This window comes from Scyliorhinus canicula, chromosome 15, assembly GCF_902713615.1.
Source record: "Scyliorhinus canicula chromosome 15, sScyCan1.1, whole genome shotgun sequence".
Lineage (NCBI taxonomy): Eukaryota > Metazoa > Chordata > Chondrichthyes > Carcharhiniformes > Scyliorhinidae > Scyliorhinus > Scyliorhinus canicula.
Window position 1 is genome coordinate 143297866 of NC_052160.1, and position 23081 is coordinate 143320946.

Consider the following 23081-nt stretch of genomic DNA (forward strand, 5'->3'; position numbering starts at 1 on the left):
CAAGGGTCAAGGATGTCTCGGAGCGGCTGCAGGACATTCTGGGGGGGGAGGGTGAACAGCCAGCTGTCGTGGTGCACATAGACACCAACGATATAGGTAAAAAATGGGATGAGGTCCTACAAGTGGAATCCAGCGAGTTAGGAGTTAAACTAAAAAGTAGGATCTGAAAGGTAGTAATCTCAGGATTGCTACCAGTGCCACGAGCTAGTCAGGGTAGGAATGTCAGGATAGATAGGATGAATGCCTGGCTCGAGAGATGGTGCAAGAGGGAGGGATTCAAATTCCTGGGGCATTGGGACCGGTTCTGGGGGAGGTGGGACCAGTACAAACCGGACGGTCTGCACCTGGGCAGGACTGGAACCGATGTCCTAGGGGGGGTGTTTTCTAGAGCTGTTGGGGAGGGTTTAAACTAATGTGGCAGGGGGATGGGAACCGATCCAGGACGTTGGAAGGTAGTAAAACAGGGACAGAAGCAAAAGGAAGTAAGGGGAAAAGTGCAAGGCAGAGAAGACATAGTCAAAAATCAAAAAGAGCGACAGTACAAGGTACAGTGACTGAGGGGAGCTCAGTCCCAGTAATACTAAAAGGAATAAAACTGGAGATGTTAAGATTCAAAACAGAGGTAAAAAACCCAACATAAGTGTACTTTACCTGAATGCTCGTAGTATTCGGAATAAAGTAAATGAGTTGATGGCACAAATCATCGTGAATGACTATGATTTAGTGGCCATTACTGAAACATGGTTAAAGGATGGTCACGACTGGGAGTTAAATATCCGAGGTTATCAAACTATTCGGAAGGACAGAGTGGATGGTAAGGGAGGTGGTGTTGCTCTGTTATTTAAGGATGACATCCGGGCAATAGTAAGGGATGACATCGGTGCTATGGAGGATAAGGTTGAATCCATTTGCGTGGAAATCAGGAACAGTAAGGCGAAAAAGTCACTGATAGGAGTAGTCTATCGGCCACCAAATAGCAATGTTATGGTGGGGCAGGCAATAAACAAAGAAATAACTGATGCATGTAGAAATGGTACAGCAGTTATCATGGGGGATTTTAATCTACATGTCGATTGGTTTAACCAGGTCGGTCAAGGTCACCTTGAGGAAGAGTTTATAGAATGTATCCGCGATAGTTTCCTAGAACAGTATTTAATGGAACCTACGAGGGAACAAGCGGTCCTAGATATAGTCCTGTGTAATGAGACAGGATTGATTCATGATCTCATAGTTAGGGATCCTCTCGGAAGGAGCGATCACAATATGGTGGAATTTAAAATACAGATGGAGGGTGAGAAAGTAAAATCAAATACTAGTGTTTTGTGTTTAAACAAAGGAGATTACAATGGGATGAGAGAAGAACTAGCTAAGGGAGCAAAAACTTTATGGTGGAACAGTTGAGGAACAGTGGAGAACCTTCCAAGCAATTTTTCACAGTGCTCAGCAAAGGTTTATACCAACAAAAAGGAAGGACGGTAGAAAGAGGGAAAATCGACCACGGATATCTAAGGAAATAAGGGAGAGTATCAAATTGAAGGAAAAAGCATATAAAGTGGCAAAGATTGGTGGGAGACTAGAGGACTGGGAAATCTTTAGGGGGCAACAGAAAGCTACTAAAAAAGCAATAAAGAAGAGTAAGATAGAGTATGAGAGTAAACTTGCTCAGAATACGAAAACAGACAGTAAACGTTTTTACAAATATATAAAACAAAAAAGAGTGGCTAAGGTAAATATTGGTCCTTTAGAGGATGAGAAGGGAGTTTTAATAATGGGAGATGAGGAAATGGCTGAGGAACTGAACAGGTTTTTTGGGTCGGTCTTCACAGTGGAAGACACAAATAACATGCCAGCGACTGACAGAAATGAGGCTATGACAGGTGAGGACCTTGAGAGGATTGTTATCACTAAGGAGGTAGTGATGGGCAAGCTAATGGGGCTAAAGGTAGACAAGTCTCCTGGCCCTGATGGAATGCATCCCAGAGTGCTAAAAGAGATGGCTAGGGAAATTGCAGATGCACTAATGATGATTTAGCAAAATTCACTAGACTCTGGGGTGGTCCCGGTGGATTGGAAATTAGCAAACGTGACACCACTGTTTAAAAAAGGAGGTAGGCAGAGAGCAGGAAATTATAGGCCAGTGAGCTTAACTTTGGTAGTAGGGAAGATGCTGGAATCTATCATCAAGGAAGAAATAGCGAGGCATCTGGATAGAAATTGTCCCATTGGGCAGACGCAGCATGGGTTTATAAAGGGCAGGTCGTGCCTAACTAATTTAGTGGAATTTTTTGAGGACATTACCAGTGCAGTAGATAACGGGGAGCCAATGGATGTGGTATATCTGGATTTCCAGAAAGCCTTTGACAAGGTGCCACACAAAAGGTTGCTGCATAAGATAAAGATGCATAGCATTAAGGGTAAAGTAGTAGCATGGATAGAGCATTGGTTAATTAATAGAAAGCAAAGAGTGGGGATTAATGGGTGTTTCTCTGGTTGGCAATCAGTAGCTAGTGGTGTCCTTCAGGGATCCATGTTGAGCCCACAATTGTTCACAATTTACATAGATGATTTGGAGTTGGGGACCAAGGGCAATGTGTCCAAGTTTGCAGATGACACTAAGATGTGTGGTAAAGCGAAAAGTGCAGAGGATACTGGAAGTCTGCAGAGGGATTTAGATAGGTTAAGTGAATGGGCTGGGGTCTGGCAGATGGAATACAATGTTGACAAATGTGAGGTTATCCATTTTGGTAGGAATAACAGCAAACGGGATTATTATTTAAACAATAAAATATTAAAGCATGCCGCTGTGCAGAGAGACCTGGGTGTGCTAGTGCATGAATCACAGAAAGTTGGTTTACAGGTGCAACAGGTCATTAAGAAGGCAAATGGAATGTTGTCCTTCATTGCTAGAGGGATGGAGTTTAAGACTAGGGAGGTTATGTTGCAATTGTATAAGGTGTTAGTGAGGCCACACCTGGAGTATTGTGTTCAGTTTTGGTCTCCTTACTTGAGAAAGGACGTACTGGCACTGGAGGGTGTGCAGAGGAGACTCACTAGGTTAATTCCAGAGCTGAAGGGGTTGGATTATGAGGAGAGGTTGAGTAGACTGGGACTGTACTCGTTGGAATTTAGAAGGATGCGGGGGGGGATCTTATAGAAACATTTAAAATTATGAAGGGAATAGATAGGATAGATGGGGGCAGGTTGTTTCCACTGGCGGGTGAAAGCAGAACTAGGGGGCATAGCTCAAAATACGGGAAAGTAGATTTAGGACTGAGTTTAGGAGGAACTTCTTCACCCAAAGGGTTGTGAATCTATGGAATTCCTTGCCCAGTGAAGCAGTAGAGGCTCCTTCATTAAATGTTTTTAAAGTAAAGCTAGATAGTTTTTTGAAGAATAAATGGATTATGGGTTATGGTGTTCGGGCCGGAAAGTGGAGCTGAGTCCACAAAAGATCAGCCATGATCTCATTGAATGGCGGAGCAGGCTCGAGGGGCCGGATGCCCTACTCCTGCTCCTAGTTCTTATGTTCTTATGTAAACCCACTACCATCTAGAAGGACAAGAACAGCAGATTACCTGTGAACCCCACCACCTGGAGGTTCCCCTCCAAATCACTCACCACCCTGACTTGGAAATATTTCGCCGTTCCTTCACTGTCATTGGGTAAAATCCTGGAGCACCCTCCCTAACAGCACAGTGGGTGTATCTATACCCCAAGGACTGCAGCGACTCAAGAAGGCAGCTCACCACCACCTTCTGAAGGGAAACTAGGGATGGGTAATAAATGCTGCCTATCCAGCGATGCCACATCCCATAAATGAGTTTTTAAAAAAGTTTTGGGAATACCCAGAAACGTTGTTGATCACCCCATACTGACAAGATGCCTCGTTTCAGTTTCTGAATTTAAGTGGTCTTGAACTTTGTATATCACCTTGTGGACTCATTTCACAGCCTTAAATGTTTTCTTCCTCTTACACATCTGAGCAGTGGTGAAATTTGCCATGACCAGCATGATTTGGCAATATGGCCCTTTTTGCCACAGGTTTTATCCTTGTTTTCTCTATTCCAAAATTCCCCCGCTGAGCGTCCAAGCTGTGTACATCAGTGTCATGGTCGGACCCTTGCAAACTTGTTTTTGCTGGTTTCCACCTTGTAGATTATCACTCCAGCTCCTATCTGTGAAGCCTCTTACGCCTTCCGCTGCTGGCTCCATTGGCGGGCCAATTTCTACAGCTGATTTAAGTGTTCAATCATTTTCAGTAACGCGTTTCCTCTGAATACAGTCGTTGCAGAGTCCACATACCAGCCTGTCACCAAGGGTGCCACCTAGGGTTGCACCAAACTCGCAGTATTTTGCTAACCCTCTTAAGGTCGCCATGAATTGTAAGGTGCTTTCACCTTCTTCCTGAATATGGTAGTGGAACCAGTGGACAGCACGGTAGCATTGTGGATAGCACAATGGCTTCACAGCTCCAGGGTCCCAGGTTCGATTCCGGCTTGGGTCACTGTCTGTGTGGAGTCTGCACATCCTCCCCGTGTGTGCGTGGGTTTCCTCCGGGTGCTCCGGTTTCCTCCCACAGTCCAGAGATGTGCAGGATAGGTGGATTGGCCATGCTAAATTGCCCTTAGTGTCCAAAAATGCCCTTAGTGTTGGGTGGGGTTACTGGGTTATTGGGATAGGGGGAGGTGTTGATCTTGGGTCGGGTGCTCTTTCCAAGAGCCGGTGCAGACTTGATGGGCCGAATGGCCTCCTTCTGCACTGTAAATTCTATGAGTGGTCCTGATGGGAAATGGCCTTCTAGCATCTTAATCAATTCATTGCCGGTCTTAACCCCTGACTTTGATGGATGGACTAAGTTTTGTATTAGCATAAAAATTTTATGCCTTACCGAGCTGTGAAATGTTAGGTTCTCTGATGTTTGATAAGCTATGAGGTAAAGTTGAAATCTCGCTTCATATGAATTCGAGGTCTCTCCGTCTTCATCAAAGGCATCCATTGCGTCAGTTTTCCCGAACATTTCGTACATCGGCTCCCAGGGTCTATACTTCTTTAAAACTTCCTCCCTAGCATTTCTGCTTTATCTATGAAACAAGGGGCCTTCCAAATGCAAATTATTATTTTCTCCTTTGCCTGGCCTGTGGTTTGTCCAATTTGAGTGGTATCTTGAACAGAATCATACTTTTTAATCCCCGTTCCCGCAGCCTGTTTCACTCCGCCACGTGGGTGGTTTCTGCAGGTCTACCCACTTCAAACGCAAGCAAGTTTTTCAAACTTGTGTTCTGCCTACTCATGGTTGTGCTTCAATTTTTGTTAAAACTTTCTGCATCCGCGGCTGTTCCTTCGATTGACGTTTGAATCCAATTCCGAGAATCTTATCCTCCACTCTCATCACCGTTTTCACTTTTCTCACCCACAGTTTTTGTGCCTCATCAGTTTTCATCTTGCCTCAATCCTCAGTGACAGTTTTCTCTTGCCTCGATCTCCATCGCAAGTTTTCAATTTGCCTCAATCTTCATCGCTGGTTTTCTCTTGCCTCGAACCTCATCGCTGGTTTTCTCTTGCTTCAATCCGCATCACCGGTTTTCTCTTTTGTTATGTCCTGAATGTTCCACAGAGAGAAAAGGTGTGGAGGTGCCACACATGTGGTTTTCTTCCAGACACGATGCAGGCTTTATTCGGGAAATGTTGCTCATCCAGTGCAAGTTGGGTGAACTAAAACCCACGCAAACTCACTGCTCACGACTCCACAGATCACGTAACATGCCATCAGCAGTATATCTTACATAAGTGCATCACACCATGATTTTAAGTTTTGCTTAAAATACCCGGCAAAAAATCAGCACAGTTCACCTTCTCCTCTCTGCAACATTCACAAACACGGGTGAAGGAGTTTTATTCACCGCAACCTCTGGAAGTTTTGAATAGTGTTCATTTTGAATGTGGTGCCAGAGATCTCTCCCTCACTCCCAATCATGGTCCAAGCAGCCATTGTAAATCCTATTCTTTCTCGTTCAATGTTCCTCACTGACCACCATTAAACTATTGATTAATGGGTGCTTCCTATTGTACTGTTTGACTGGCATCAGGCAGCAACAGGGAAACATTTCTGAATGAGAGTTTGACACAAATAACATATTTTAAGGCAGATTTTTCTAGAAATCAGCAAAGGCTGATCGTGGGCAGGGGAAGTGGCACTGAAGCCGGCGACTTCGAGAAAATAACTTCAAGGACCGGGTCCCACAATATACTGCTGGTGGCAGTCTCTGATTGTAATGCTTCATTTATTGTTTTCTTAAACAGATATGTAGACTTTCTCTCTGTGATGACGTTGCATATTAACAGTATAGTGGATAGAGTCACGGGGCACAATAGCCCTCTCCATCGTGGCTCTGCAGACAAAAGTTCACACCGCAATATTGTAAGTATGCCTGCTAAAAAAAAGTCACCATCTATGTTTCATTATTATCGTCATCATTTAATATTCTGCCAAAAGATTAGAGGGAGGCATTTTTACCTGGATCTATTATTTTGCAGGATTATATTTTAAAATACTGGAGAGATCAAGGTGTAGCGCCAGAAAAATTACTTGTGACATTTCCAACCTTTGGAAATATTTACGACCTTAGCAGCTCCCAAACAGGGATTGGTGCTCCAGTATCTAAATCTGGGAAAGCTGGGCCATACACTGTTGAAGAAGGAATCAAAGCATACAAGGAGGTGATTACGCATTAAATGTTATGGGGTTATTAAATGATCAATTCTCCACAACTGATTTTAAGTGGAAAATGATCAGGAATAAATTGTTTCAAATCATTGTGGTATAATTTCCTTGCTGGTTCTGTTAAAAAGTAGAATTTTGTTTCGTAATTGCAAAAATATGTGTATTTACACAAGTATGATTTATTATATACACCTGGAGTCGGGTAAAAATAGGTGGAGCAACAAGGGAAAGTTTAATTTTCCTGGAAACTCCATAAGATTTTATTTCTCCCGAAATAAATCAGTGGATTTATTATTTTGGGGTGTTGACAGCTTCATCCAGCCCTGCCCAGGATCAGACAAGAACTCTTCAGTCGAGTCATGGAGAGTTAGAGTCATAGTCACAGTACGGGAAGAGTCCCTTCGAATCATCAAGTCCACTCCAGCCATCAAGCACCTGTTTACTCGAATCCAGTTTTCCAACACTTGATCCTTAGCTTTGTGTGCTGTGACATTTCACGTGCTCATCTAAATGCTTCTTAAAGGGTTCCCACCTCCACCTCCCTTTCAGGCAGTGAGGTCCAGACTCCCACCACCCTCGGGACGCAAAGGTTTTTCCTCACATCCCCTCTAAACCTCCTGCCCCTCACCTTAAATCAATGTTCTCTGGTTATTGACCCGTCCCATGCCCCTCATAACTTAAACACCTCAATCATTTCCCCCCTCAGCCTCTGTTCCAGGGAGAACAATCCCAGCCTATCCGGTCTCTCCTGATAGCTGAAATGCTGCAGCTCAGACACCATCCTGGTGAATCTCCTTTACTCCCTCTCCAGTACAATTACATCCTTCCTATCATGTGATGAGCAGAACTGCAAACAGTACTATAGCTGGGACCTAACCAGCATTTTATACAGCTCCATCATAACCTACCTGCTCTCATATTCTGTGCCTCGGTTAACATATGCCTTCCGAACCACCTGATCTATCAGTCTTGCTGCCTTCAGGGATCTGTGGATAGGCTCTGATTCTCAAAGAACAAAGAAAATTACAGCACAGGAACAGGCCCTTCGGCCCTCCCAGCCTGCGCCGATCCAGATCCTTTATCTAAACCTGTTGCCTATTTTCCAAGGATCTACTTCCCTCTGTTCCCCGCCTGTTCATATATCTGTCTAGATGCATCTTAAATGATGCTATTGTGCCCGCCTCTACCACCTCCGCTGGTAAAGCGTTCCAGGCACCCACCACCCTCTGCGTAAAAAACCTTCCACGCACATCTCCCTTAAACTTTCCCCCTCCCACCTTGAAATCGTGACCCCTTGTAATTGACACCCCCACTCTTCGAAAAAACTTGTTGCGATCCACCCTGGCCATACCTCTCATAATTTTGTAGACCTCAATCAGGTCCGCCCTCAACCTCCGTCTTTCCAACGAAAACAATCCTAATCTACTCAACCTTTCTTCATAGCTAGCACCCTCCATACCAGGCAACATCCTGGTGAACCTCCTCTGCACCCTCTCTAAAGCATCCACATCCTTCTGGTAATGTGGCGACCAGAACTGCACGCAGTATTCCAAGTGAGCAGCACGGTAGCATTGTGGATAGCACAATGGTTTCACGGCTCCAGGGTCCCAGGTTCGATTCCGGCTTGGGTCACTGTCTGTGCGGAGTCTGCACATCCTCCCTGTGTGTGTGTGGGTTTCCTCTGGGTGCTCCGGCTTCCTCCCACAGTCCAAAGATGTGCGGGTTAGGTGGATTGGCCATGATAAATTGCCCTTAGTGTCCAAAATTGCCCATAGTGTTGGGTGGGGTTACTGAGTTATGGGGATAGGGTGGCGGTGTTGACCTTGGGTAGGGTGCTCTTTCCAAGAGCCGGTGCAGACTTGATGGGCCGAATGGCCTACTTCTGCACTGTAAATTCTATGTAAAATATGGCCGAACCAAAGTCCTATACAACTGTAACATGACCTGCCTACTCTTGTACTCAATACCCCATCCGATGAAGGCAAGCATGCTGTATGCCTTCTTGACCACTCTATCGAACCTGCGTTGCCACCTTCAGGGTACAATGGCCCTGAACTCCAAGATCTCTCTGTACATCAATTTTCCCCAGGACTCTTCCATTGACCGTAAAGTCCGCTCTTGAATTAGATCTTCCAAAATGCATCACCTCACATTTGACTGGATTGAACTCCATCTGCCATTTCTCTGTCCAACTCTCCAATCTATCTATATTTTGCTGTATTCTCTCACAGTCCTCCTCGCTCTCTGCAACTCCACCAATCTTAGTATCATCTGCAAACTTGCTAATCAGACCACTTATACCTTCATCCAGGTCATTTATGTAGATCACAAACAATAGTGGTCCGAGCACGGATCCCTGTGGAACACCACGAGTCACCTTTCTCCATTTTGAGACACTCCCTCCCACCACTACTCTCTGTCTCCTGTTGCCCAGCCAGTTCTTTATCCATCTAGCTAGTACACCCTGAACCCAGACGACTTCACTTTTTCCATCAACCTGCCATGGGAAACTTTATCAAATGCCTTACTGAAGTCCATGTATATGAGATCCATAGCCCTTTCCTCTTTTCCTTCCCTCTTTCTCGGTACTCCCTAGTGTCCGACCGTTCATTGCGTATTCCCTGGCCTTGTTAGTCCTCCCAAAATGCATCACCTCACACTTTTCAGGGTTAAATTCCATTTGCCACTGTTCTGTCTACCTGACCAGCCCAGCTAAACGTCCTGCAATCTGAGATTTTCCTCCTCAGATTACAGCAGTGTAAGGTTTAGGTTTTTCATTCGGCCTTTGAGGTATAAGGCCCTCCCTAACCAAAAAGAAAACTCTTTGATCCAAATTTTTAACTTCTAGCACTAAGGTGCCCAGTTGTGTTTGACCTACAAGCTGTATGTAATATCCTGGTCGGGACCTACAGGCTGGGAATGCCTGTCTTCCCCGTGCTCCTTGCGGAGTACAAGCTCCCCTGATAAGGGGGGGAGGGGGTATCTCAATTTCCCATTGGATATACGGTCGGCCAGTAAGCAGGACCAAGCAGGAATCTGGTCAGGGTCTCCCGGGAAGTGTAAATATATCATTTGTAAATAAAACTTTGTTTTAATTTTACTCGATGTGGACTCCCGATGTTCTTATTAAACTGGCGATGAGGATGAAACTAGATTGTTGTCGATGCTGAAACCTGTTGAACAGAGCCACCTCCCCGATTTACTGGAGCCAGGTTCAGATTTATTTGCCTCGTCACCATACCTCTGTTTGGGTAGTCAGATGCATTTGACGCCAGTTCAGATGTACCCGCTGACAGCGGGAGGGTCAGCGTTCCAGGTGCCCCGTTGGCAGTAGGCATCAGCCCCGGGGCCAGACTTTTCACCTGGATGATCCAGAAGAGGCTGAGGATGAGGCTGAGCTGCAGCTGAGCTGTTTGGCAGCGCCCCGTGCGGCCCCGATTCACGGTCTTGTACAAGTGAACCATCATACACTCCAAATGGAGCTGCATATGGGAGCAGCGGTTTCTTTGGTGGTGTAGACCACGTTTGCTCTTACCCAACAAGGAGTGCGTACTCTATCTTTGGCTGACATGACGCTTGTTTGGCCACTTGTATAGAAGGTCCACCCTCACTCTGGCCGTTTAGTACGCCTGCCCCTCATTGTTGTGCAAGGAAGCGGCCCCAGCCTGTTGGGCCATGATTGGCTGCAGTAGTTGCAGTTGGATTGGCCGCATATCCACTCAGTGGGGTCTGGCTGTCTGTGTGCGGGACTGAGCAAATTCACAGAGATTTTCCAGCCGGGTTTGAGAACCATTAAATGGGCCGTGGCCAGACTCCAGGTGCACCCGTATGGCCAGCCCGATATTTCTGTGCCCGCCCGGTTCCCTGCGCTACAGTGGAGAAGGTTCAGACTGTACTTCAGAATTTGGAGGGTTTGGGCATTATTCGGCCTGTGCGTTTCACTGATTGGGTGGCGCCTGTGGTTCCCATCTTGAAACTGGATAAGAAAGCCCTCCATTCAGTGACTATAAATTTACTCTTATTTACAGTTGAAGCTCGGTGAATCCTCACGGAGATACATCATGATTAATATGAACAAGGAACTCTATGGTACACCCACCTTCCGTTCAGAGTCTCCTTGACGTGTGCAGTCTTCCAGCACACCATGGAGAACATATTGCGTGGATGGCCATCCGTTGCGGTTTACTTGAATGACGTGTTAGTCACAGGGGCCAGAACCGTCAGGCGGTGTTGAAGCAGTTTCCCTAATACGGGGTCTGCCTGCGTCACACAAAGTACACCCACTCAAAGTTGCTGGAAGTCCACAAGATGGCGCCTATCCCTTCCCAGCCGATCGCCGAGTGATTACGCATTTCTTTTTCCACCCATGGAATCCTGGAGGTACTTGCGACCAATTACAGGGTCTTTTTCACGAATGAAGAGTTTGACGCGTTGGTGAAGAGCAATGGGATTCACCACGTCCGCACCACCCAGTACGATCCAGCATCGAATGGTTTGGGAGAGAGGGCAGAGCACATGTCAAACTGGGGCTGAAGGCACAGACGTCCGGCTCAATGGGTTGACAAGATTTTTGTTCTCTTACAGGACCACACCGCACGCAGTAACTGGGGTAGTCCGTGCTGAGATTTCAATGGATCGTAGACTTCATACACGACTGAGTATGATTCTATCGGACATCGGCGTGAAGGTGCGCCGTAACCGAGATTTGTAAAGACATTGCCCAGTTTGATGTCGACACTTTGAATCTGACGACGCAGTTTTCATTCGTAATTTCAATGATGATGCTCATCCTGCAAACAGGACCAGTCTCTGACCAAGTTCAGGTCCGCGGCAACTAATGAGATGGCACCTGGTTCGCATTCACTCATGCTGGTTGCTCCCTTGTCAAGTGCCTCAAAAGAATCCTGCCTTTTATCCTCCAGTTCCAATGCTGAACCAACCAGCTGTGACGTCTCCACTCTCTCTCACGGCGACATGCCCAACGTCGTATCTTCCGACTCCGAGATGGAGACTCAGCCATCCGTGGTCTCGGACACCGACTCCGTGATTCAATCGCCTCATTAGGTTCCTGCCACAGACGGCATTCACCAGAGCGGTATACCCCGACTTATTTGGCACGTCAGCTCCATGAGGACCTACCGGAGCCGAAGAGACTCTGATGTCCTCCGCCTGCTCCTCCATCTCCATCTCGGACTTGGTGGGGGTTGGGGGATGCAATATCCTCCATGGGACCTACAGAGTGGGGGCGTTGTCTTCCCTGTGGTCCAGAAGGAGCACCAACTCCCCCAATAGAGACGGGGTATCTCAATTCCCCAGAGTATATAAAGCGGGGTGCGCACTGTGGGAAAATCGTGCCCAAGGCCTCTCTTCTTTGACCTGTGTCCAGAAGAGTCAGACCCCAGAAGTCATGACATCACTGTGCCAACGAGAATTACAATTTCTCAACTTTTATCCCTCAGTTTCCCATCCCTCCTTCCTTTTTTGTAGATGTCCAAATTCCAGTTAGTGTCGGATGCAAATCATCTGGTGACATCCACCTTTGCAACAAGCCCTGCTCGATGGGTCGTAGACTCTGGAGGTTTATATTCCATCACAAACAAATGCATGTTTCCTTTCAAACACAGCCAAATAAAGTCATATTCTCAAATCAACATATCTTAACCCAAGCCTCATACTAAAGCCATTGAAATCCACAGTTAACAACAAAGAACAAAGAAAAGTACAGCACAGGAACAGCCCCTTCAGCCCTTGAAACCTGCACCGACGATGCTGCCCGTCTAAACTAAAATCTTCTACACTTCCGGGGTCTGTATCCCTCTATCCCCATCCTATTCATGTATTTGTCAAGATTGCCCTTAAATGTCACTATCATCCCTGCTTCCACCACCTCCTCCAGCAGCGAGTTCCAGGCACTCTCTACCCTCTGTGTAACAAAACTTCCCTCGTATCGTTCCTCTAAAGCTTGCCCCTTGCACCTTAAACCTATGCCCCCTAGCAATTGACCCCTCCACCCTGGGAAAGTCTCTGACTATCCACTCTGTCTATGCCCCTCATAATTTTGTAGACCTTTATCAAGTCGCCCCTCAACCACCTTCGTTCCAGTGAGAACAAACCAAGGTTATTCAACCTTTCCTCATAGCTAATGCCACCCTTACCAGGCAACATCCTGGTAAATCTCTTCTGCAGCCTCTCTGAAGCCTCCACATCCTTCTGGTAGTGTGGTGACTGGCGCCATGCCAAACGGTGACCGGAGAATCGGCGGACTGGCGGCATGGATAGCGCCCAGCCTGGCAATTCTCCGGTCCGGGGTGAGAGAAACCCGCCCCGAATTGAATTATGTCTATTAAAATAGATTCAGCTGAAGACCCAAAGGAGCTCCATCATAAAACAAATTTGTTTCTTCACCAAGAACTGTTCACAAATTTCCCGACTCCCTTGATTGTCAATTGTCCAAGAGAAATTCCAAACTGTACCATTTAATTTTGAATTGTGGTTACCAAATGAAATTGAGATATTACAGATTCTTAAAATGAGTAGAATTATCTTACAGAACAACTGGTGGATACTTACAGCAAAGAAACATAGTACAAAGATTGATTAAACTTTACATTTGACCTTGCTTGAAGAGTTACTTGAGTGCACACCACCCTTGGTTTGAGAAACCATTGGAACCTTTGACTGGATGGGTGAGATTTTCTCCGTTGTCGGCGAAGGCTTCGGGATGGATTCTCCGATCACCGACGCCGAAATCATGTTCTACGACTGGCTGGAGAACCCATTTATCTGCAGGAATCGGCGGGGCCGCCGTTTTTCCAATGCTCTGCCCCCTCAAAAACGGCGTACTCAGCCGTCGGGACCCCGATGCTCCGCCCCCAAAGGGCCGAGTCCCCGACGGCGTGGGGCACATGTCCTCACAACCTTCGGGGACCTCACGTGGCAGTTGTGGACTGTGTCAAGCGCCGTTATAGTCGGGGGGGGGGGGGGGAGCTGTTCCACTGGCAGGGGAGGCTTCAGTGGGGGCTGAGGGGACTAGTGGGGGTGATCCAGTGGTGGCAACGGGGGGTTACGGGGGGCAGTTTTTGTCAAGCTGGGTCCATGCGCGGCCAGCAACATGTTGTACGGCGCGGCTGCCACTGACTGCCGCCGTGCGCATGTGCGGCCACAGGCCCGGCCATTCTGCGGCCGTATCCGCAGGTTATGCGACGTGGCTGTGAGCCCCCCACTGGCCAGTGGATCGGTGTGGGAGCAACTCCAACCTTTTGGTTGAAGGACCAGACGGATCCTGCGGACATAGCCGCAGAATTGGAGAATCCGGCCCACAGTTTCTGCGGGGTGTACAAGCCCTTCCCCAATATTGAGGCCACTGATGCCATTGATGACTTTTCCATCATATGGTCCGGGATTTTGGAAAAACGAAGGCAGGCATGTTCCCACCTCGTGTCGTTGATAGCCTCTGATTCGCTCGCCCAGCCACCAACTCCGCAAATTGGTGATCCGGACACCATTGTTATTGGCCACCCAGCTCACAGCATGCAAACGACAAAACAATCCTCACCCTGGTGCAGCCCCCAGGCCCCCGCCCCCCCACCCTCCCTCCGACTTGCACTTTCTGTATAACTGATGTGTTACACTCTGTCTTAATCGCTGATTAAAGTCGATATATCTACAATCCTGATTGGTTAGGTTATCAAATCAACTAGCTTTTGAAGTATTAAAATCACTGCAGTTCCCTGACATCCCTCTCGAATTTCCGTACAAACTCCACTGAAATGGAACAATTGAACTGTGACGACGTAGTTCCTCCAGGAACTTTGTAAATTGTCCAGTAATATATGTTTGGACATCTGAAAACCCTTCATAGAAATTTCAGCTCCATGCAACAGGTCTCCGAGACATCACAATGTTCTTCCAATCCAGTGAATATTCACAGTTAATTAGCGCAAAGCCCACAGAAATATCATAAACATGTCATCTGGTCCAGTGATGTTGTTCATAGGAAGGTCAGGGCATGAGATTAATTTGATGTTCTGAAAATGCAGATAAGGATTTATTTTCACATCTCATTTGAGGGTAGGGCTGCTAACAACATGGCGGCCTCTCAGTAAATCAAGAGTTTCAGCCTTCATCAGGTGCTGCATTTGACATGGAACCCACAGCCTCTGGCCTCAGAGTGTTGCTAACGGAGCCAAACACATACCTGATGGGTTACAAATTTAATGAAAAGCAATACATAAAATAATGTAAAATTCCTCAACGATACAATGGGCTGATTTTCCTAAATGAATTGATGGTCCATCATTGGGAGCAGGGTCACTATTCTTCAATCTGCTCGTGGAGTTCGCCAGGTGTGTGGAAGCAGAATGTGTGTCAAATTATCACCATGCATTCAGATAAACAGAAAATGCCACATTTCAGTGCTTCCCATATCGTCCCACATATTTCCAGCACAAACAAATTCTTTTTTTCCCAATTAAGGGGCAATTTTGCTTGGCCAATCCACCTAGCCTGCACATCTTTGGGTTGTGGGGATGAGACCCACACAGACGATAATTAATATATCTGTCTATATATGAGATGCATGTCTACACAATATCTGTTGCAGAAAGTGAAAAATAGATTTTCGTACCATACAGAGCTCTGCTCATTCATAAAGTCTCCAGTTTGTTTCTTTGGAAAAGAATTGGTGCAGTGGTAAACGCGCCATCCCTTTGTGATTGTCCTCACTGTCAACATTAAAAAGATAATTCCACGCACGTTTCAGACTTAATATCAAATTCTGTTTATTTGGTTACCCAGCTTGCCATTTTTTAAAGATTCTGACTTTTTTGATAACTCTTTGACATTCTTTTCCTACGATTAGAAATTGTATTTTATTTATTATGAATAGAATTTGATGAGAATATAAATGGGATTGAAACTATGGGAGAATGACATTCATTTGACATGTGAATGATACTTATTCTTACTGATTGACAGATCTGTCCATTTTTGAAAGGTGCAACCAAACAAATGATTGAAGATCAGAAGGTTCCTTATGCATTCAAGGGTAATGAGTGGGTCGGATATGATGATCGTGAGAGCTTCAAAACCAAAGTAGGAGTTTTGAATTTACCTCCATAATTTCACACATATTCTCTCAGTATTCAGTTTGCAGTTCATTAATTGCATCAGAGATCGACACATATCACAATGAGATCATTTTATGAATGAAATTTAAACAATGGGGCTTTCATCAATCATCCCCTTAGAGGCCGGTAGTACTGTTCACTGAAAAAACCAGCACTGACTGTGTTGTATTATTTAGACACAAGATAAGAAGCCGGGTTAATATTCCTCGGCTGTAGTAAAAGCTGAAGATAGCTTACCTTGTCTGGTGAAAGGGATTGTCCAGTGATGACTCTAAGAACTGTGAATGTTGCCTCACGTGGATAGGTCTCACTCTGTACGGCACCATGTGTGACATACTATCAAATTAGCATTTCTCCTGACATAGGACGTAGTCACATATTTCATACCTGATTTGAATACGAAAATGTAAGAGTTTGCTTTAACTGATTGTCTGCTTTGATCATGACAAGATTTCAGTACTAATAGATCCCCATAAATAAGGGGGCTGGGGTGGGGTTGGTACTGTAGCATCTTTATCACAGCAAAGGGACATCCAGGAGTCGGTCACTCCCGAAGTTTTCACTCCCAAAGTTTTGTTCAACCCGCAGTACACAAACCAGAGGGGTTCCGGGAAGGGGACCTTTCCGCTCGATCTTTCCCCGGGCTGTGGTGTCGAGAACCAGCGGGCGTGGACTCAGAATACGGGCCAGGTCATTATGGGCTACCTTGAGTAGGAGCTTTCTTACTCAGAGGGTGGTGAACCTTCGGCGTTCCCTGGCCCAGTGGGCTGTGGAGTCTCAGCTGCTGTGTGTTCAAGAGTGAGATCGATAGATTTCTCTATATTAGAAACATCAAGTCAAGAAACTGGCGTTGAAGGAGATCAGCCACTCCTCCTTCGGTGCAGTGAGATATGTCCTTCTGTTTCTATTTCTAATGTTCTTATCTGTCTCACATTTTACCTTTTCAAGGAAAAATACAACATTGGCATCAAAGTACCTATTTTATTTAGTATTTTCACATCTATTTATCTGTAGGCTCAGTGGCTGAAGGACAATAACTTTGGAGGTGCCACATTGTGGACATTGGATCTGGATGATTACAGTGGAACTCACTGCAATGAAGGAGTTTACCCTTTGGCCAATGCATTGAAGACTGCTCTTGGCATTGATAATTCCGGTAATTTATCATATGTTACACAATTAAACATGAACTGCTTCATATTCCTGCAGTGTGTAATATTTCAACAAATCTTGCGTCTGCATGTACTTCCTGTGTCCAAACATCACTTCCTGCTGTCATACATATTTGAGCCTAAATTTTCTATTTAAATATCCTGCACATCTTTGGGTTGTGGGGGTGAAACCCACCCAGACACGGGGAGAATGTGCAAACTCCACACGGACTCAGAGCCGGGATGGAACCTGGGACCTCAGTGCCGTGAGGCAGCCGTGCTAACCCAGTGCGCCACCGTGCTGCCCCCATTTAAATTCTGACATCCACATTTAGAATGCACACTGCCTGTATAAACTCTCCCCCTGTAACCACACACTCAGGGGTGACGCTGTCATTGTTTTTCTTTATTTTTTTTATGGGATGTTGGTGTCACTCGAAAGGCCAGCATTTATCGCCATCCCTCAATGATCCTTGAACTGAGTGTCTTACTTTCAGAAGCCATTTAAGAGGCAGACACATTGCTGTGGGCCTTGACTCAGATGGAGGTCAGACCAGGTAAGGACGGCAGATTTCCTTCCCAAAGGGACACGTGTGAACCAGATGGGTTTTCACAAGAGTCAACAATGGCTTCATGGTCAACCTCAGGCTTTTATTATTATTTTTATTGAAATTAAATTTCACCCTCTCCCTTGGTGGGATTCGAACCTGGGTCCCCAGAGCATTACCCTGGGTCTACCTCTAGTCCAGTGATAATACCACAACTTCACCACCTCCCCAGACACACTGCCATCAGGGGTGACATTGTCATGTCTCAGCACAGCACCCCTCTGTGCCTGACTTATACTGGAAAGAAACTCCTCAACATCAACCCACTCCCCTTCTCTGCCCCCCAAATTACTGTAAACTTTGTAATTTTACTGCCAATAATATCAAAACTGAAAGGCATTTTGCCAAATTTATACCAAGTTGCTTGTTTCTTAATGAGATTGTGTAAAATCACCAGCAAATAGGTCAATAATCCCCACTGAATGGATCAGATTTTTCGCTTTCAATGCAGGGAAAAGCGACGGAGACGCACCTCTCTCCACTTTGGAATGCGTTTTCTCTTTCCCTTTCCAGTCTCTTTCTTTTTTCCTCTCCACACTCTGGGCAGATTCTTTCCATTATGTTGGATATGTGTCGTTTTTGGGCGTGAAAACTGGTATTAGCCAGATATCACGACATACTTTCAGGACGTTCAGGAAAAAAAGCATTTGCAACTGTTTCAGATTGCGCCTGTGCACATGCTGAATTTCCTTAGTTTCCTGAGGAAGTATAGGTGCTGTTGTGCTCTCTTGGTCGTCTAGCGTCGACGTAAGTGGACCAGGACAGATTGTTGGTGATGTGCGCACCTAGGAATTTGAGGCTGTCAATGTTTGAGTTCATCGCTTCCTCTGCTCTCCTTAAACATATATGTCCGAAACGATAAGGGCAAAAATCATGAAAAGGACATGAGGGAATCAACAGGAAGGAGATTACACTTAAATTACTGTTTACATTTTGTTTTGCAGGGTGTGTTTCATCAGCATTTATGAAAACCCCAGCGAAAGTTGAAAACATGCTGTTGTGCAGGAACAAAGCTGATGGGATCTATCCTTTTCCAAAGAAGAAGTATAAATTTGTAAATTGCGGTTGTTCAGGAAGCCATGTTTTGACTTGTCCTAGTAATTTGAAATATAATAATGATTGTCGTTGTTGCGTCAAATAATTGATGCAACAGTAATATACAGATTAGATTCCAAATATTGCATCATGCTGAATGAAGAGATAAAGTCTGCAAAAATGATAATTGATTTGATAATGAGCTAGTTTGACATTGCATTGCCAGAAAACAATATAGTAATGTTTGATTGCTTCATCAGTAACCACAGTTGTATTTCAATTCAATAAACTGATTCTTATAATCAAGAACTTTCCGGCTCGGAATTATGATTTATCATTCAAATATAAATAGCAGAGAATTAGACAAAGAGAATAGTTTGACTGTGTGTTAGCTGGTTTAGCACACTGGGCTAAATAGCTGGCTTTTAAAGCAGACCAAGGCAGGCCAGCATCATGGTTCAATTCCCGTACCAGCCCCCCCCCCCCCGAACAGGCGCCGTAATGTGGCGACTAGGGGCTTTTCACAGTAACTTCATTGAAGCCTACTCGTGACAATAAGCGATTTTCATTAGTGGAAGCAGCTGCCATTGTGAGATTTTAAAATCAGCCTCTGGACACATTAACCAATCACCTTGCTTGAATCATTAAAGCAAATTAATTGTCACATATTCTTTCATTCCCTCTTTCAGCTTTTAACTCAAAAAATTATAAAATAAGTCTGTAAGTTGTTGTGGGCCAGGGTTTAGAAAACTCTAAAGTATATTATGGAGCTCACCTGACCTCTAACTGTTTATAGATTTTGGTTATGATGAGCACAAGGACCTGCCTTTCAGGTGTTATTCAACAGAGTTCTTAGGCACTTTTAATTGAAAAACAAGCTTAACGAGTTTATTTAACATCTGTATAAACACACACAATAATAATTATTATCAACTACGAACATAAAGCCCCCACATAGCTGCAATAATCTACGTATAACCCTTAATAAATTCCCCCTTTAACTGTTCCAAATCAGCAACAAAATCCCATAATCGCAAAACCCCTTTTCACCAAAACAACAGTAAGTATAATCATTGGGTTTCTTCCTTGCAATAACTCTTTAAAATTGAAAATAGAGACACAGGGCAAAATACGTCTCTGTCTGAGTCCACAGCAGCCAAAATGTGAAAACAAAAGTAACAACTCACAGAGCCACATCCCAGCTCAATGCACACAATGACATCACTGAAGCCATGTGATAAGACAAAGACATTTCTTAAAGGGGCACTTCCATGACAAAATAAAAAGATCTGCGATTGTTCATTTTCTGCTATTTGTTTTGAATGTCTTGTCTCCTACTCATTTGCACCCACACAGAAACCTTCAGATGTTGGGGGTGGGTTAATACACAGACACAATGCTCTGTAGCCTGGGCCGATATCGTACCCAGTCAAGAGGAAGCTGCTCGGAAGCTGCTGGCAATTGAAATACAAACTCCATTCCTCAAATCGCTACATCTGATGTCGGTGTCTGAAACCATTGATTTTTTTCATAATACAAATGAGTGATGTATTTTTAAAATTGTGGAAATAGGCAGTGGAATTTAATGTGGAGATGGTGGCCTCACGTCCGACAGCTTAAAGTCTGGGTGACTCCGAGGAGCAGACTCTGTTTTGGGGACACACTTCCCGGACAGGAGGGCCTCGCTCATCCTGCAACCAGGCCACCGGGTGAATTAGTGAGCGGGCAAGATGTAACCATGACCATTTGTTGGCATCATCAGGCCTTAATTGGTTGAGCTGGCTACCCAACGCTGACACCACCTTTGCAGAAGTGCTGGGTTGCCAAAGCCAAATGACTAATGACTTGTAATGAACAATACTTTATTCACTAAGCAGCTACTGTATGTTTATGCACCACCTGTGATCCAGGAAGGACTCCCACACTTTTATCACGTGACCCTTAAGTAGCGGCATCACCCCGTCATCATGTGACCACGTGGTTTACATTTTCCTCGTATAAGTTGAGGCAACCAGTGATGCTGAGATGTAACAGTGTGCACAAATCCTAACTGTATAAAAATTATTTTATAGCAGACAGACTGAACCAGCTGACAATTATAGCTATTAACACATGGTGAAACAGGGTGTGAGCTGTTGCAGCTGGTGTTCTGATCTCAGTTGATGTTATAGCTGGGTGGGAAGATCCCAGAATGGAACTCTGGCTCAAAAGACTGTGGGTGGGATTCTCCGGCGGCCAACGCCGGAATCAGGAAAGGAGATTGGGCGGAGAATCGGTTATGACGGTGAAATTGTGGCGGGCGTCGGGTTTACGCCAAATCTCAATTCTCCAGCACCTCGACAGCGGCGTCAATGCATTCCAGAACGCACGAACAGTGAACGCGTTGGCATATCATTAGCGGGCCTGACCTGATAGTCTCCGGGGCCGCCCACGATTCTCCGCCTACACTGGGGGGTATTCCTGATGGTGAGGTTCACTTCTGCTTTAAAAATCATGAAACAGTCACCGTGGCTGATGAGGGAGTGAGAGGAGGGAGGACACAGAGAGGCGTGACCGTGGGCTGGCGGTCTGGACACTGGCTGGGCTTGCTGGGGTGGGGGAGGAGGTGACTGCCAGGGAGTGGGGAGCATTGACAGGGGATGGCGAGCCAGGGTAACCCACCACAGGACTGGGGCAGTGTCCAGACACATACCTCCATTGCCTCAGCCTCCAAGGCAGGCATCTTGCAGAACACCCCCTGACCACCTACCCTGGCCCCTGGTTCTGCAAAGTGCCACCAGCTGTATGGGTGCCTCCACCAGCCCCCCCCCCCCCCCCAACGATCACTCCAAGCCCCCCTGCTATGCTACCCCAGACCACTACCCGCAAGGGGGGCATCATGTGGCCCACACAAGGACAATGCTGTTGGTATATTTACTCGCTATAAATATGGCAGTCAATAAGGTTGCCCTTCTTTTATCTAGATATTGATATTATATTACTCAGAGTCGCCAGGTATCAAATGATATGACCACAAGGTTCAACCGGATATTGATCAAAGAGCCAACAACCAGTTACTTAGTTCAAGTTCAATAATACTTTATTTACAAACAAGATTAACTTATACATGCAACATAAACACAACGAGCTAAATTACACCTAACACTATGACAACCTGTACTTAACTTCAGGCAGCCGGCTTATGTCAGAGGAACAGTGGCCTTTGTTCAAATCTGGATCTGCTGGGTCTGGAGAAGTAACTACGGTTCAGTCTGGTATCAACTGTCTGGTAGCGAGCGTTGAACTTGGACTTGCTTCTGGTCGGTGTGCTGCAGTTGGAGATAAACGTTGCCGGAGCACCAGGTCCATAAGAGATTGAACACATGGCAGTGTCTCTCTTTATCCTTGGGAGTTTCGCGCTCTTTTAGGTGGTCCTTGGGTTTGGACCTAATAATTCGGCAGACTTCGGTCACTGCCTTTGATCTGAGCCAATAAAGGGGCGGATGCCTTGATGGCTGGGCGTGTCCTAAGGAGTGGCGCCGATATGTCTGGAATTGTATCGGTTACCTGAGTACCAGTCCTTTGTCTTAGGGAAATGGGTTATTAGAATGCAAGTCGGCTGGGGGTTTCAATACTGTCTGGTTCTCTGCTGACAAATATACATTTAGGCTCTGATCCTGCCTGAATCTTGTATTGGCCATATTTCCCTTGAGTCTTTGCAAATGTCCATGTTTCTTTGTAAGTGGCCATCCCAGATGCTCCAGTCCGTCCTCTAGATCCTAAACCCGAAGCGTGGTGGATAACACTACTGATCCTTCATCTGTTCTTTGGTGTGCCAGGTACCCTTAATCAAGGGCAGGTTCTATACTACTCTGCCCTATGGATTGGAACATGAAATGAAATGAAATGAAATGAAAATCGCTTATTGTCACAAGTAGGCTTCAAATTAAGTTACTGTGAAAAACCCCTAGTCGCCACATTCCGGCGCCTGTTCGGGGAGGCTGTTACGGGAATCAAACCGTGCTGCTGCCCTGCCTTGGTCTGCTTTCAAAGCCAGCGATTTAGCCCTGTGCTAACCATTTACCTAAGGTTTTAATACGTCACACATCTATAAAGATTCTAAGGGGGCACTCATTCATTTAACTTCTTTACACCTCTAACTGTCCTTACCCAAACTACACTTATGCTGCGAGCTAATTACCAAAATAACTTATATTACAGTACAAAAATGTAAACAATAACAGCATCACATTTTTACTTAAACTTATCACATTTACAGAAAATGCAACTTTTATTGAAAACCGCGGAATTTATAAGTCAGATTAGTTCAAAAAGAGTGTGGGGTCTGTTGAAGTCCGAGAAAAGGGGCTCTGAGTGCATATATTGGGGAGCGGGAGGCTCTCCTTCGCCATTTCCTAAGTCTAAGTGTCTGAACAACACTGCATAGTATTGCAACTTT

At 45.5% G+C, this 23081-nt stretch overlaps 1 protein-coding gene across 1 annotated transcript in view; it reads left to right on the forward strand.

Moving 5' to 3' along the window:
- Positions 1-18851, forward strand: part of LOC119978803 (acidic mammalian chitinase-like) — a 49763-nt gene extending 30912 nt beyond the window's left edge. Inside the window, exons 7-11 of the mRNA XM_038820680.1 lie at positions 6301-6418; positions 6535-6717; positions 15698-15814; positions 16864-17005; positions 18553-18851. Coding sequence (XP_038676608.1) covers positions 6301-6418; positions 6535-6717; positions 15698-15814; positions 16864-17005; positions 18553-18749 — 757 coding nt within the window. The 3' untranslated portion in view covers positions 18750-18851. The remainder of the gene's footprint in view (positions 1-6300; positions 6419-6534; positions 6718-15697; positions 15815-16863; positions 17006-18552) is intronic.
- The last annotated feature ends 4230 nt before the right edge of the window (positions 18852-23081 follow it).